Source organism: Oreochromis niloticus, linkage group LG6, assembly GCF_001858045.2.
Source record: "Oreochromis niloticus isolate F11D_XX linkage group LG6, O_niloticus_UMD_NMBU, whole genome shotgun sequence".
Taxonomy (NCBI): Eukaryota; Metazoa; Chordata; class Actinopteri; order Cichliformes; family Cichlidae; genus Oreochromis; species Oreochromis niloticus.
The window spans coordinates 15,926,355-15,940,035 of NC_031971.2; the positions used below are offsets into that span (position 1 = coordinate 15,926,355).

At 40.8% G+C, this 13,681-nt stretch overlaps 1 protein-coding gene and 1 long non-coding RNA gene across 3 annotated transcripts in view; one reads left to right on the forward strand and one right to left on the reverse strand.

The window, feature by feature from the left end:
- nr3c2 (nuclear receptor subfamily 3, group C, member 2) overlaps positions 1–13,681 on the forward strand; it is an 87,743-nt gene that overhangs the window by 44,859 nt on the left and 29,203 nt on the right. For both annotated transcript variants that reach the window (XM_003449674.5, XM_025907629.1), the window contains 2 exons: positions 1,735–1,862; positions 12,316–12,432. In XM_003449674.5, the coding sequence (XP_003449722.1) occupies positions 1,735–1,862; positions 12,316–12,432 (245 nt within the window). The remainder of the gene's footprint in view (positions 1–1,734; positions 1,863–12,315; positions 12,433–13,681) is intronic.
- Positions 1,783–8,683, reverse strand: LOC112847031 (uncharacterized). Its single transcript, XR_003220311.1, has 3 exons — positions 8,402–8,683; positions 6,230–6,379; positions 1,783–1,915 (listed from the first exon to the last, which is right to left on the reverse strand). It is a non-coding gene; the product is annotated as an uncharacterized LOC112847031 (long non-coding RNA).

Consider the following 13,681-nt stretch of genomic DNA (forward strand, 5'->3'; position numbering starts at 1 on the left):
AAGAGACAGAGAAAAGGGGGAGGGGAGGGGGGAGAGAAAGAGAGCGCTTGGCAGCTGGTTTGATGAAGGATGTACGGAGAATGTTAACCAGACAATCACCTTGCATCTTATTGATTGAGATGGAAGAGAGGTAATTAGCACAGAAAAGAAGGGGAAGCTGAGGCCACTTTGAATGTTTTGATACAAGGTGTTCTCTCTTTGTACCAATCTACATGTTGTGTTCTTTGTGTGTGTTTGAGCATGAAGGGAAACGTTTTGTTAAAGATTATAGTGAATGTCCTGATTTTTTTTTTTCTCTTGTGTCTAGACGTGACAAAAACTTTTGTGCACGTAGAACGTAAATGTTAACCGGTTCACCGTACAGTACAGCTGTGCTGGTGGTTACTATAGGACAGCTGATTAATGCAGGCCCATTCCAGTTTTACTCACACCATCAAATCTACAGAAGAAAGAGCAACACCTAAAACTCATTAGATTGAAATTTTATATTAAAATACTGTGAATTCAATGCATATATAAGACTGGACTTCTTTTTTAGTTTGAAAATATAATTTGTGGTCTTTTGCAAACTGGATAGGGTTTTTAAATGAGACTAAATGATGGGAAAAATGTCAGTGTTACTTCATTGGAGCTCTTGCATTGATAATCCACAGTTGCTCGTGGTGACGATATATCAGATTTATGGAAATGTTTCTGTTTACTACCAGAAGAGATTTGGGTCTAGAACTCCACCTCGTCAATCAGTCCATCGGCCCATATTTACAGATGTAAACTAATTTAAAAAAAGAAGTTACATCCAATGTAGAATCACTAATTAGCTTCTACCAACTCGATTCTCGATCTTTTATCCAACATCTTCCTGGAATGGTCCACATTTAGGTTTGGCAAGCAGAAACATTACATAAAAATAATGATCTTTCTTCGGGTGGAAACTGACACATCAGGTTTTACCAGTGACACTCCTCGCCATGACCCCCATGGTCTCATTTTCAGGAGTGGGTAAACTGCAAGTCTTAACTAATTCTCCCATTTAACGGCGCATTAGTAAGAACATACTGTTTATCCTGGGATTTAATGAGCCTGTAATGGCAGGAATCAGTCAGTGGTAAAAGAAGTAAATGATGCCAGAGTAAACAACGCCTTAGATCAGCAGACTCATCACTCGTGTTGTCTTGCCTGTTTGTTGCGTTGTTTCGAGTAAATTCAACACGTCATGCTATTTACAGTACAGCACACGTCAGTGCTCATTCACACCTGTGATCTTTGGCCTTAAACTCGGTATATAGTTTTACCTATAACACAGTAGGGCTTTTGTTCCACCGGCGTTTTTGACATTTTAGTCCACCTCTGAACTCTTTTTCCAGTCCGGTTTCATGCCAGAGAAGAGGTGTTTTGGATCCTACTTAAATTTGACACCCTGCTCTGTGTCTCTCTGCTTATTGAATTTAAATAATCTCCTCTATAATTCTTTCAGTGTCATCCTGGTAAGCTTGGAGAAACCATAAATCCGAGGAGCGTAAAGCCCTCCTCTCCCGGTTGGCAGACATTTTTATGGCTAGCCACATTGTGCTGCTACTGTCAGTGGGTTGTAAAAACCCAAGAATGTTTCACAGTGCGCATCATGCCGTAATGCAGATGGGAAGGGGACAGTCAGCCCTGGTTTTATTGTTGACTTTTGAGTATTCCTTGTTAATTTATGCCTCGTCTGAAGAACTCTTATGTGTGTCCTTTCAGCTCGCCACTGAGACAACCGTCCTCGACGGCCAAAGTGTGCCTGGTTTGTGGAGATGAGGCATCGGGTTGTCACTACGGCGTCGTAACATGTGGAAGCTGCAAGGTCTTCTTCAAAAGAGCTGTGGAAGGTATGGCATCATCCCACGTTTAGACGAGATGTCACTGGCTTGAGCTTAAAACCCTGCAGATTAAGCAAACACAAGGGAGTGCAAGAAAACATTACCACCTCTCTGACAAGATAATAAGTAAAACAGCAAGCAAATCAAGAAACATATCGACCAGTTGATAGCAAACACGGTATGCAGCATAAGAAACACACAGCGAGCACAGGAAACAAGCAAACAGAGAGATTGGTACAAGCCAAGTACACAATAACTGCATTTGAGGCAACACAAAAAATAATGAACAAGTAATTGGTAAAAAGCTGAACCTAGGTATGGAGCCATTATCTTTTGATTGCTCTTTTGGAACAACATTGATGATTAGTTGACGTCAGTGTTTTTGTATCTGCAGCATATGCAGCCTTACGTGTTTTCAAATTGGCGAATGCGTTTCTTAATTGATGTTCTAGAAATTCTACTTTTGTGACTAAGATGCTAGTTTTGTTTGCCTCTTTTCATTGCTGTGCTTTGGACTCTCATATTTTTTATACAGGAAAAAAAAGAAAAGACACATTAATACTGTTCAATTACGCTGCAGGGATTTCTAATTAATTATTTCACTCAATATCAGATAAATGAAGAGAATCGCTTAAACTGACAGTTACAGCTCTCAGACTTATTGGCCGATATTCTGCTTATGTGGAGGATCTTATACCAGAGCGATATGCTATGAAGGACACTAACAGCCAGGCTTTCTTTGTGTTAGCTGGCGTGAAAAAACTTCAAACCCAGTCTTAGATAATAGGTATGACATCGATGGTCACCATCTTTCTTTGTTAAGCCGTGCTTTCTGTTTCACGCATCATGTGACTCTTCTTCTACACAAGACAATCCTTATGAGTGTCACCTACTCCAATCAGAGATACTGTTAGATGATGATGACAAAGTGGTGAAATTAAAATTCAACAAATTCCGTAAAGTACAAAACGTATAACAGTAAAATGCAACGCACAAAAAATAAGATGGAAATAAGACCAGAAAAGTGCATTCAGCCATTCATACCCATTCACGCAAGTTTGTTTTCTATGCTGAAGTGCTTTTTATCTAACATTCACTCACATTCAGAACAACTTGGGTACTTTGACATGTAGACTGGAGCAGTCATGGATTGAACTGCCAACTTTCCGATTAGTTTCCTCCTATACCTCCTGAGCGACAGCCACCTCATCCATTCATTCTCCTGCGCTTATCCAATTCAGGGTTTCGTGGGGCGAGCTGAAGCCTATCCCAGCTTTCACAGTACGAGAGGCACAGGGCTAACAGAGAGAGACAGACAACCATTTGCACTCACATTCACACCTATAAGCAATTTAGAGTCAACAATTAACCTAACCCCACTAACTGCATGTCTTTGGACTGTGGGAGGAAGCTTAAGTACCCGGAGGGAACCGACACAGTCACGGGGACAAGTTGCAAACCCCACACAGAAAGGCCTCGGCCAGATGGTGGATATGGACCCAGGACCTTCTTGCTGTGAGGCAACAGTGCTAACCACCGTGCCACTGTGGCGCCTACCTTTGCTTTAGTTTGTGACATATTAAAGTGAAATAAATTTATTGATTGAGTAGGTATTCTTGGTCATAATTAGTTTTCAGTTTCAGTGATCTAATCTCTACCCCGGGAGCTATACGTCCAGCAATGTCAAACAGACTAAAACTAGAAGTATTAAAAGAAAAATCATACACAATCACCAACTGAAAACATTTAAATTCCAGTGAGAATATCAAGTTTGCGCAGCTGTAACTTGTAACAGCTGGACTTTCCTCTGTGGTTTTAGTACGATTAACAGTTTGCACATATAAAACATATTCCTACAACTCTATCGTACTTAAAACATGCTCTAAATAAAAGAATCAGTGAAACATGACGACTGCTCCCGACCAGGTTATGTGTTCAGCACAAGTTACCACGGTGATTTATCCAGGTAAAAAGACTGATGACTTTAATCTCACTTTATAATGTGCCTCTAATGTTAGGTATGAAAATGTTAATGAGAAAAATGGAATAAGTCATTTTCAGATGTGACAACAAAGTTTTAAAGAGCTCACTTAAACAAGGACATGGTGGCAAGTTGCTCTTTCCACACATTCAGCACACTGTGCTTTTTTGCAAGAATTATTAACCAATAGTTGCTTTTTAAAATTTCCACTACACCGTTGCATGTATGCAACAAACTACTGTTTAATCTCACTAGACCATCTGTTTATTTATTCCTAAAATATCATTGAAATGACCAAAATTAGGCATTACATTTATAGAGTGAGTCATCGGGGAAGAAAAAAGCAATTCAGTAGGTAAGTCTCCAGCAGCAGCCCTTTATGTTATATTTAGCTTGGGGAAAATCAGCACCAGTCATAATGTGCTTTTCATGTTGTGCCTGTTGCCTGAGGCTTTGGCCTAACTCATTTAGATGAGTGTTTGAATGCAAAACACACTTTTACAGACCCAGTGAAGGCGGGGGGGGAAAAAAAAACAGGAGCAAACAAGGCTGCTAGCCAGCCAGCCGTCAGGCCCTCTAGGTGTTTTCCTGACCATTGAAGGAATTGCATTCATTCCCAATCAAATCATGCCTTAATTTGATGATATTTACACACCGTCATTACGTAGAGACCTAAAACCAGATTATGTGTCTGGGGTTATCGAATCAGACATGCCGTTGTTCTTGCTTCAAGCCTGTCTGGCACAACGCCGGCGGCAGATACTCAAGATCGGATTTTGTGCGGGAGCGCTAGTCCGGTGAGGCACCGGACAGTGCTCACATCTTTTTGTAATTACGGCACTAAAACCATATTTGTTGCTCTTATAAAAATACCGAAAAGGCTTCAGTGATTGCATAATGCCTTTCAAATTTAACACGGTGATCCTTACATTCATATTTTCTCAATATTCAGTATTTCTCAGGGTTTTTTTTTTTTATGGGAATTTCCTCTTGATTCTGCACAACCAAAAAAAGAAAAAAGGCAACTGTGCAAACTATGAAAGCAACCCCTAGAGTGGTGTTATGTCATCAAGTTTGCATGAGACATGTGAGCTTTTACCTTACTTGACCCCCCTCAACAGCTACTGCTGCCGCTGCTGAGGTGGATGGAGAGCGAAGCAAAGGATGAAAATAGTGAGAGAAGGATTTTGCAAAGGGAAGAGAGATAGAGGACGGTGAAACGGATACAGCGAGGGAGGAGGGGGAGGAAGGACAAAGAAAAAGTCAGACGCAGACCGAGATAAAGAGAGGAGGAGCTGGGAGTAAGTAACATGGAGAGGGATGGAAAGTGATGTGTCAGCAGCGAGTGCCGGAGAGGTGTAAGTCAGGACGTGAGGAGACGTTTCACTCCGCCCCTCTCCCAGTATTTCCTCCTCCTTCTCCTCCTCTTTTCTCTCAAAGTTAAAAACTTAGACTTGGCATGGGAGATATAAAAGAAGACTGCAGAGAGTGGGCATCTGTACAAGGGGAATAATCCAGCCCATGCTTAATTTCTTTTGGCACGGCCTGCCTCGGGGGACACAAGTTTTCGGTCGGCTGTAGCTCATTAGACGACTAACTGGCTCACAGCCCTTACTACAGAGCTAGCATTCTGAAGTCATCAACAAATCAGATGATATTCTGTGATTGTGAAGAGTCTGGTTTTCTCTTTACTTGAGTCATATAGGTCATTGCTAGGTAGCTTTTCTTTTCTTTTTTAACATCACCGGGCCTCAGCACGGTTATCCTTTTGAAGTCTACGTTTTAGATTTACATTTAGACCATCTGTTTGGAATATCTATTGGCCACATGGGCCCTTCACTGTCCAAATCTGTTCACTTACAGTTCTCCTCAAGAGGACTAATATTCATTCCACTTAATGTTGTCATATCTACCAGAAGGCGCTGCCAACTGTACACTATAAAGTTTATAACCATGAGCCTGTGAAATATATATTAATATTAAATTAGGTGTTGAGAACTCTCTGGCTCCGAGTTTGCCAAAGAAAAGAAAAAAACAGCCCTCAGTTCATTCTTACCTCACAACATACAGTATGCATTAAAATGATTTATTCCAATGTATTTATTATTATATATTAACATTACACGCCCTCTAATTGCTAACGCTCACGGGATAAATGTATATCAGAGGCACTGCATGAGAAACACATGGCACTTACATAATCCCCAGTAGCAATCAGTGGGAGAAGTCCATCACGCCAAAGCGGGCATTTTGCTGATTACTGGGAAATATATAAGCCAATCAAGTTGCTACATAAAAAGTTGAAGTTTACGACACTTTGTACCGTGTGGGGGGCAAACGTTTCTATTCGTAGTGCAGATGTAGATAAGTGCTCTTATCATTTGTCTTGACTTACTGTGTTAGCAGTGTGAATTCGCAGGACATTTCAAGCTCTTTGGTGGGATGAGGCATCAAAGCGCCGCGAGATGCTGTGTCGGCAGTCGGGGTTGAGCCGTTAATTAAATCACAATGCCGTGTATTTGTGCTTATGTAGAGCAATTATAACCTGCGGGAGGAAAAAATAATAATTTTTTAAACTTGTTAAAATGGCTGTTGACATTACAGCTATATCACTATTCATTTAGATAGTCCAAAATAACTCCCTGCTGGTTGCTGGTGGCAAAACGTCCTTTTAGAATACAGAGGGCAGCAACAACAACTTATTAAAGTACCTGCTGCTGCTGCCATTCATAGATTAGAACTATGCAACACAATGACTGATAAGCAAAATAATATTTAAACACTGTGGTATACAGTACTGCGAATTAGGCTCAAACTACACATTTTGTGTTCACTTTGGATTAGCCACCCAGCTGTATTAGCACCATTCACTCAGCATCATTTATGTCCATTTAATCATGGTGACAATGTAAAACCAAGGGAAAAGATTAGTCACATAGGCCTAGAGACTGCTCTGCAACCATATGACAAACACATGAAGCGTCTTTGTGGTTGTTTCAGTCACTGGTATATTACTCCAGCTTTAGTTTTATTGGAACAGAAAAGTGTGACACAAACCAGAAATGTAGAAGGTTCACTTTCAATTAACATATTTCACAAGGCACAGCTTTTACTTTGAAGGTGAACTTTCTCCACTTCTGGATTGTTCGCATCGCACTTTCCCAAAATGCACTATTTGCAGACCAATGTGAAGAACTACAGGCAACCGTGGCAAACTGCTAGCAATCAAATCAATTGCTAAAAGTTGGGGGGGTTTTGGTTTTTTTTTTTGGTGCATCCGATTTCACGAAGCAAGAAACAGCAGTTTCTGCCACTAACCAGTCGGGGAAAACACATTTTTCCCTAGCAACCAGTGGTTGTACACGTCCAATATGGCAGACAACTCTAGAGCAATGTGCGCATGACACCTTGTGAGAAACCTCGATTTCATTTAGCTGTTTCTTGTCCCGCTGTCTTGGACTGCAGTTGGCAATGACAGCCCTTCTTCTACAAATAAGATGTGCTGCAGAGATTCATTGTGAGCTCCTGGGCCACTTTAACTTGAACCTGACAAAGGTGGAAATATAGTTCATGTGCCAGCACTGCAGAGCAGAACAGGGACTATATGGTTGGCTGCTGCAGTCAAAGCCAATAAGGTTGGAGTCTGTCCACGGGATCTTATTTTTTAATAATACACAAAAAGTATTTCAGTCTGTGGGAAAACTGCATTATTAAAACTACTGTACTCTGGATTATTCTGGCTAAAAGGCCAAAATAATGTTGGGATTTAGCCTCTAACCTAAAAGGCCTGTAGAAACTGTCTACAAAGTGCAACACCTTAAAAAAACAACAAAAAAACCCCATCTCAGTAGTATTTAGTAACTTTGCTCTCACACAGTGCTGTGACACCAAAATATCAGTACATAGATAAGCAATTACTACAAATAATCCACTTTATCTTTTAGAGAATGGCAGCTTTTTTAGACATTAACTGTATTTACCGTTACATCTGACATGTTATTGTCCGATAAATAAATATAGAATGACTTATGAAGCTCACAAGGTTTTGCAGCTGTACTTATGTTATTGACTAAACTGTCATGCAAACCTGCAGTAAATGTCTTGAAGTTAATTCTTCAGGTTATGGATTAGTCCTGCGCTGCAGAAAACAACCCTCTGACATAAAACAGTGCTTTGTAAATATGTGCCATCGCTGCTAATGAAATGTGGAAATAGCTGAATGCATTCATATGTGCTTCTTTCCTGCTTTCACTCCTCTAAAGACAAGTTTGTTGATACAAGACAGCTGCACTCAATAAACGGCTCCATGTGGCGCACATTTGAAGCGTTCAGCGCCAACTTATTATTCACATGTCATCAGTGGCTTGGCATGTCTGCTCCTCGTAATAATACCAGGCCATGCTTGGAGTTTACTAGCTGCTCTTACTGTTCCTCTTCTTCTTTTTTTTAAACTTTGGGTTTACGTGATACACGAGAAATTAGTCAACCTTGCTACGCCCTCATTCAGCTCTAAAAATCCGACTGGGCCGTGGTTTCCATGGCACTCGTGTCAATCCGAAAAACTCACTCTTCCTTGCCTCCTCAGAGGAAGAGGTCGTCTGAGGACACGTCTTGCCCGGTTTGTGTTTGGATTGGCAGCTCTGCTGTCCAATCCCGTTGTTCAGCTCAGGCTCGGGGGGAGGGAGAAAGGCCTCCCTGCAGTGCCTCCTCGGTGAATGCTTCAGGTTGTGTGTGCAGGAGCTCATGCAACGACGGCTGGAGACAGGAGCGTTGTCCCGATCTCAGCTTGCCAACACGTTTCCCACATTATACATCCTTTAATCAGAAACTGCATAACAAAGACACAACCGGAGGCACAAGAGGAAAAGGAATTCAGGTGCACGGCTCAGAGTAAAAAAGACTTACTCTAAGCATGTGTGTTGCTTCGATTGCAAATAGGCCTGTAATGATATTAGAAGGGATATCTTATTACACTATTAAATACTGTTCAATTATGCATTCTTTTAGGAATATTCATATACATAAACAATACATGAGGGCTACAAATTATTTTTTTATATTAAAATTGTGCACTTGAACAACATGTCTTGCACTACAGACATATTCTTGTTTAAGCGGCTGTTCACTATGTTCTATTTAATGCCTCGTTTTAGCAATAAAAACAACATACATAACACTGTCTACTGTCCTATAAAGTCTGTTGTGGCACTAACAAGTACACCATATGTTTTGGTGCTTGTGTGATGATATAACTCGCACTACTTCCTCCATGCCTTCAGTTCCTCTGGCCTAGGCTGACCTGCATGTCTCCCCAGCGGATATAATCTGACCTCCATCTCTTCCTGCTCCCTGGTGATACCTTTGTTCTGTGACTTCAATGTGGGTTACACCTTTTGTGTTCAACCAAATAAGGGCCGCCAATCTGATGGGCTTTATCACTGTCTTCACTGGTAATTGTTTTTTTCTTTTTTTTCCCTTTTTTTTTTTTTAAAGATACAGCACTAAGGGAGTGGCGTTACGTTATAAAGTGCTGCTGCAAATATGCTTGCCGTACCAGCTCCTGCTCTGTCCATTAAAAATAGGTATACCAGCACAATTATGCAAAAATGTCTTCATCCTTTGCAGAGGCGTTCAGGATGCTTATCAATTTGCAGAGAATTATTTTCAAAACGCGCCTTAGACGACAGAAAGTTTTCGCATAGTTATATTGCAAGAAAAGAAAATGCCTAAAAGCTCAGACCACTTGGCATCTGAGATTTAGATTTAGTAGTTTTAAATAAGAGTAGACAGCAATATTGCCACAAGTGGCTGCTGTTGTACATTATAAAACTCTAGATGCTATATTATGGGCTAAATCATAACTTAAAGCATGACATACAACACAAAGGAAGGAGATCGGGGGCAAATCTTGGCCCTTGGAGTCCATCATTATAAAAGGAGACACATTAGTAAACAAAATAACAGCTTCGATTTACATCATAATATAACTTCTCCAGCCTCTTTTTGTGACGATCCAGACGGGAAAACGTAATTGTGTAAAGCCTCATCCAACACAGCTGTTTGTGTGCTGTCCAAAGAAGCGGAGTAGCGATGCCATTGCAAGGCAGTGATTTGCATACTGCTGGCTCACTGGTGACAACAATTACATCTCTGTTTTTTTTGTTTGTTTTTTTTGTGTTTGCTATTTTTGTATCTGTGTAATGATAGGTTGCATAAACACCAATGAACGGTGATCAGAGAATTGACCAAATGCTTTGCGAGTCAATAATTAAATTACTGTCGTCCACGATTGCGTTTTGTAGTTAGGTCCACAGCAACAGTACCCAGTGAAGAAGTGTGCGTCCACTGGCGAGTGTCCTTCAGAGAGGCACGGCGCCGTTATTGATGCGCGTCTGCATCTGTATTTGTGAGGTTATTGTCACAAACAGGGGTCTGACCACTTGTGTTTACTGGCTATTTAAATATGTCAGGTTAAAGGCTGTAGTTTAGCAAAGGCCTGAAGCTGATTTTCGCTTTTGAGAGCAGGCGTGGGGTAACCAGAGTGCTGTAGGTCAATTGGAAAGAAAATTTCCTTCTTAGAAGAATTTCCTAATAATGCTCCTTACATTCGTATTTTCTAAATATTTAAAATTTCTCAGTTTTTATTAAGGGAATTTCCTCTTCATTCTGCACGAATCAAGAAGTAATTTAAAAGGTAAACATGTTGCGCGAGTATATGTGAGCGCATGCACAGTGTGCATAAATAAATTCTCATGCTTGACACACACACACCTACACACATACTCACACACAAAGTTGCACACGTATTACCATCAGACTGCGACTTTGGCTGGCTCTTAAAGTGTGTTTCACTCTAACAATTATTAACAAGATTCACAGGAATGAGCCAAACGGTTGACACGAGGACTCCAGACTTTTCCGAACTGCCTTTCGGTCTGGCCTAAAGAGGCGCAAATGTGTGACTGTGTATACTGTAAGCATGTGTGTGTGTGCGTGCCCGCACGAGGATTGGGGGGGGTGCAGGGAATGGGATGGCTGCGTTGTGTTTCCTGTGTCGCAGTTTACTGTTTTTTAGAGCAAGAAAAATGGGCTTATGTAACGGTCATGTGATTTAGCCAGAAATAGTGGTGGGGCTACAGCTGCTGCCTCTCCTCCTGCAGCTCGGTTCCTTGGCTTTTGGCAGCAGCCAGACAGACACACTGCGCACTACTCCTGCTAGCTCAGAAAACAACTTCTACTCAGTCCTACACACAAATACAGATACTGTACTGTAGGTGCAACAAAATGCAATGCACAGCAGCGTTGTCGCTGGAGATAAACTGCATGTGAACGCCACACGGCGAGCTCCCGTACTAAAAGCATTGCAATCCACGACAGAAATTGCGCGTACTTTGAGAGAAACAAACAACTGACAACAAACGTGCAAGGGAAAATACGGAGCAATATGCACAGACATGCAAGCATTTGCATGCGCGCAACCATGTATGTGTTTGTGGGAGGGACACACAGTTTTAACATAAGCCCTGAGGGAGCTAAGCCTTATACTTAGGTCACTAGGGTCACAATGGCACACTGTACCACTCCATCCGGGTTGGGTTGTGATTTCAGTCCCTGTGTGTGTGTGTGTGTGCGTGTTTTTATTTCTTTCTGGAATCAGATACAAGATTTGCATTATTTATTTATTTTATTTTTTGAAATTGCCAAGTGGAGCAGCTTTGGCTGTATGTGCATGTGTGCGCATGTGAGATAGTGAGAGTGAATGACTGTATGTGTGCATGTGCATGAGCCTGTCTGTGTGTGGGCGTATGGCGCTCTGAGGCTGGCGGACGTGTGGAAAAGGAGGGATGGAGACGCAGGCGTAGCGAAGGAGAAGAGTGGAGGAGGAGAGCGGAGCTGTACAGTGAAGAGCTAGTGGAGCGGAAGGAAGCTCTCTGAAATGGGAGATCATTGGGTTTAGCTCAGGGCTAGGCAGGAGGCAGGAGGGATTCTCGCCATGTTAGCATCACTGTCAGGAATAGTCTAGCTGCAGTCAGAGTCCTGGCTCCGGCGAATTCTAAAAACCCTCATGCTATTTACTGTCTAATGCACTATTAGTCATACGCCGCGGAAGGTGAGAGCGGAATAATCACTATTTTAATCATTTTCACAGTCAGAATCGTGAAAACCGATATTGCCACACATTTTTTTTTACAGCTTACCTTGATGACCTACATTACAGTGGCTCACAGAGATCTGACATTAGAATGAAACATTTCCTGCCATTCATGTAATTGGTTGTATATTTCCTGGAAAATGTTCAGAACTATTATCCTTCCTCTGTAAGTAACCGGCTTCTATCTCCTGCTTCGCTTTTTTTTCTTCTAAGAAAAAACAAAAACAAACAAAAAACCCTGTTTTCTCCACTTTGAAAATATCACTATTATTCTGTGTCAAGCTGCAGGATTGTCATCATCAAACTGACAGGGTCTTGTCTCCCTGTAGGTCAGCATAACTACCTGTGCGCTGGGAGAAACGACTGCATCATTGACAAGATCCGAAGGAAAAACTGTCCGGCGTGTCGTGTACGGAAGTGTCTCCAGGCTGGGATGAACCTAGGAGGTAAGGAGTCACATCCTCATTACACATTTGCCCGGTCACTTGTCTCAGATGTGGCATTTAAGTCAGCCTCTGTTTGCTTCATAGAAATTATAAATGTAGGTCCGTATATAGTCACAAGAGGCCCTGGGATGCTGAGTCAGAGGATGTTTGTGTTTATATTATGTGTCTGAATATGATATGCATAATGCATCTACAGCAGGTGTAGCTCAACAATACTATATACAGTACAAGCTAAAAAAAAGCCTGCAGACAAGTTGCAGCATTGTGGTATAAGGAAGTATGACACTGTATTTTAGCGGTGAAAATTTGTGTTTTATTTATTTATTTATTCTTTTAAGTGAAATATATTCATTTTTTTGCCACAGGCATATTCCAATTCAGGGTCACAGTGGTATGTGCAAAGCTAAAAGCACACTTGATAGATTTTCACTCCATTAGAGAGATTGAAATTACAAATGGTTTCCTATTCTACGCTCCCAAAGGGAAGTGAATTTCACCACAAATGTAAACACATAAAAAAAGAGTCCGCTTAAAATTGTACAGACACATTTTAGGATTTTAGCAATTTACTAGATAAACAATAAAATATATGCATAAAGGCATATTGGATATTGTAAAAACTCAGGGAAGCTTCAGGACCTTAAAAATAGGATAAATAGTTTTAGGTTGACTAAATAATTGAATATTCAAAAGGATTTTTTGTTAAAAAAAATCCTCACCAATGCACTACTGAAGCCATGTAAAAGAAATTCTAGCTCTGAATGAACTATTATACTCTTTTTTTAAAGGGATTTCTATAATACAATACCTTTTAATGTTACAAAAATGTTAACCTTCAGAATTACACCATAAGAATGGCCACTTGAAATGAACTCCTCAGAATAAGAGTGAAATGCCAAACTTTTTAAATGAGAGTACAACCTATTTTGTTATAAGGCCTATGATTTGAAGTGGTACATCCAATATTTGGGGCAAAGTTTATCCAGGAAGCCGGCCAACCAACTCACAGTATAACAAAACTCACATAAACAGACGCTGATTAGGAAAATCAATTTTGGAAAAGGATTTTAAGATCCATTTTCTGTCCTATAAACTTGTGGAAGCTTACTTTTCCACAGACAATTTAATTTGCCTCTATATATTTCAGACAACAAAACAATATGAAATGGATGTAATAGTGAGTTGCTAGTGTATTAAAGGAACAGAGTCCACTTTGTTTTGGTGGGTATTATAACGGTCTGAGAGCAGA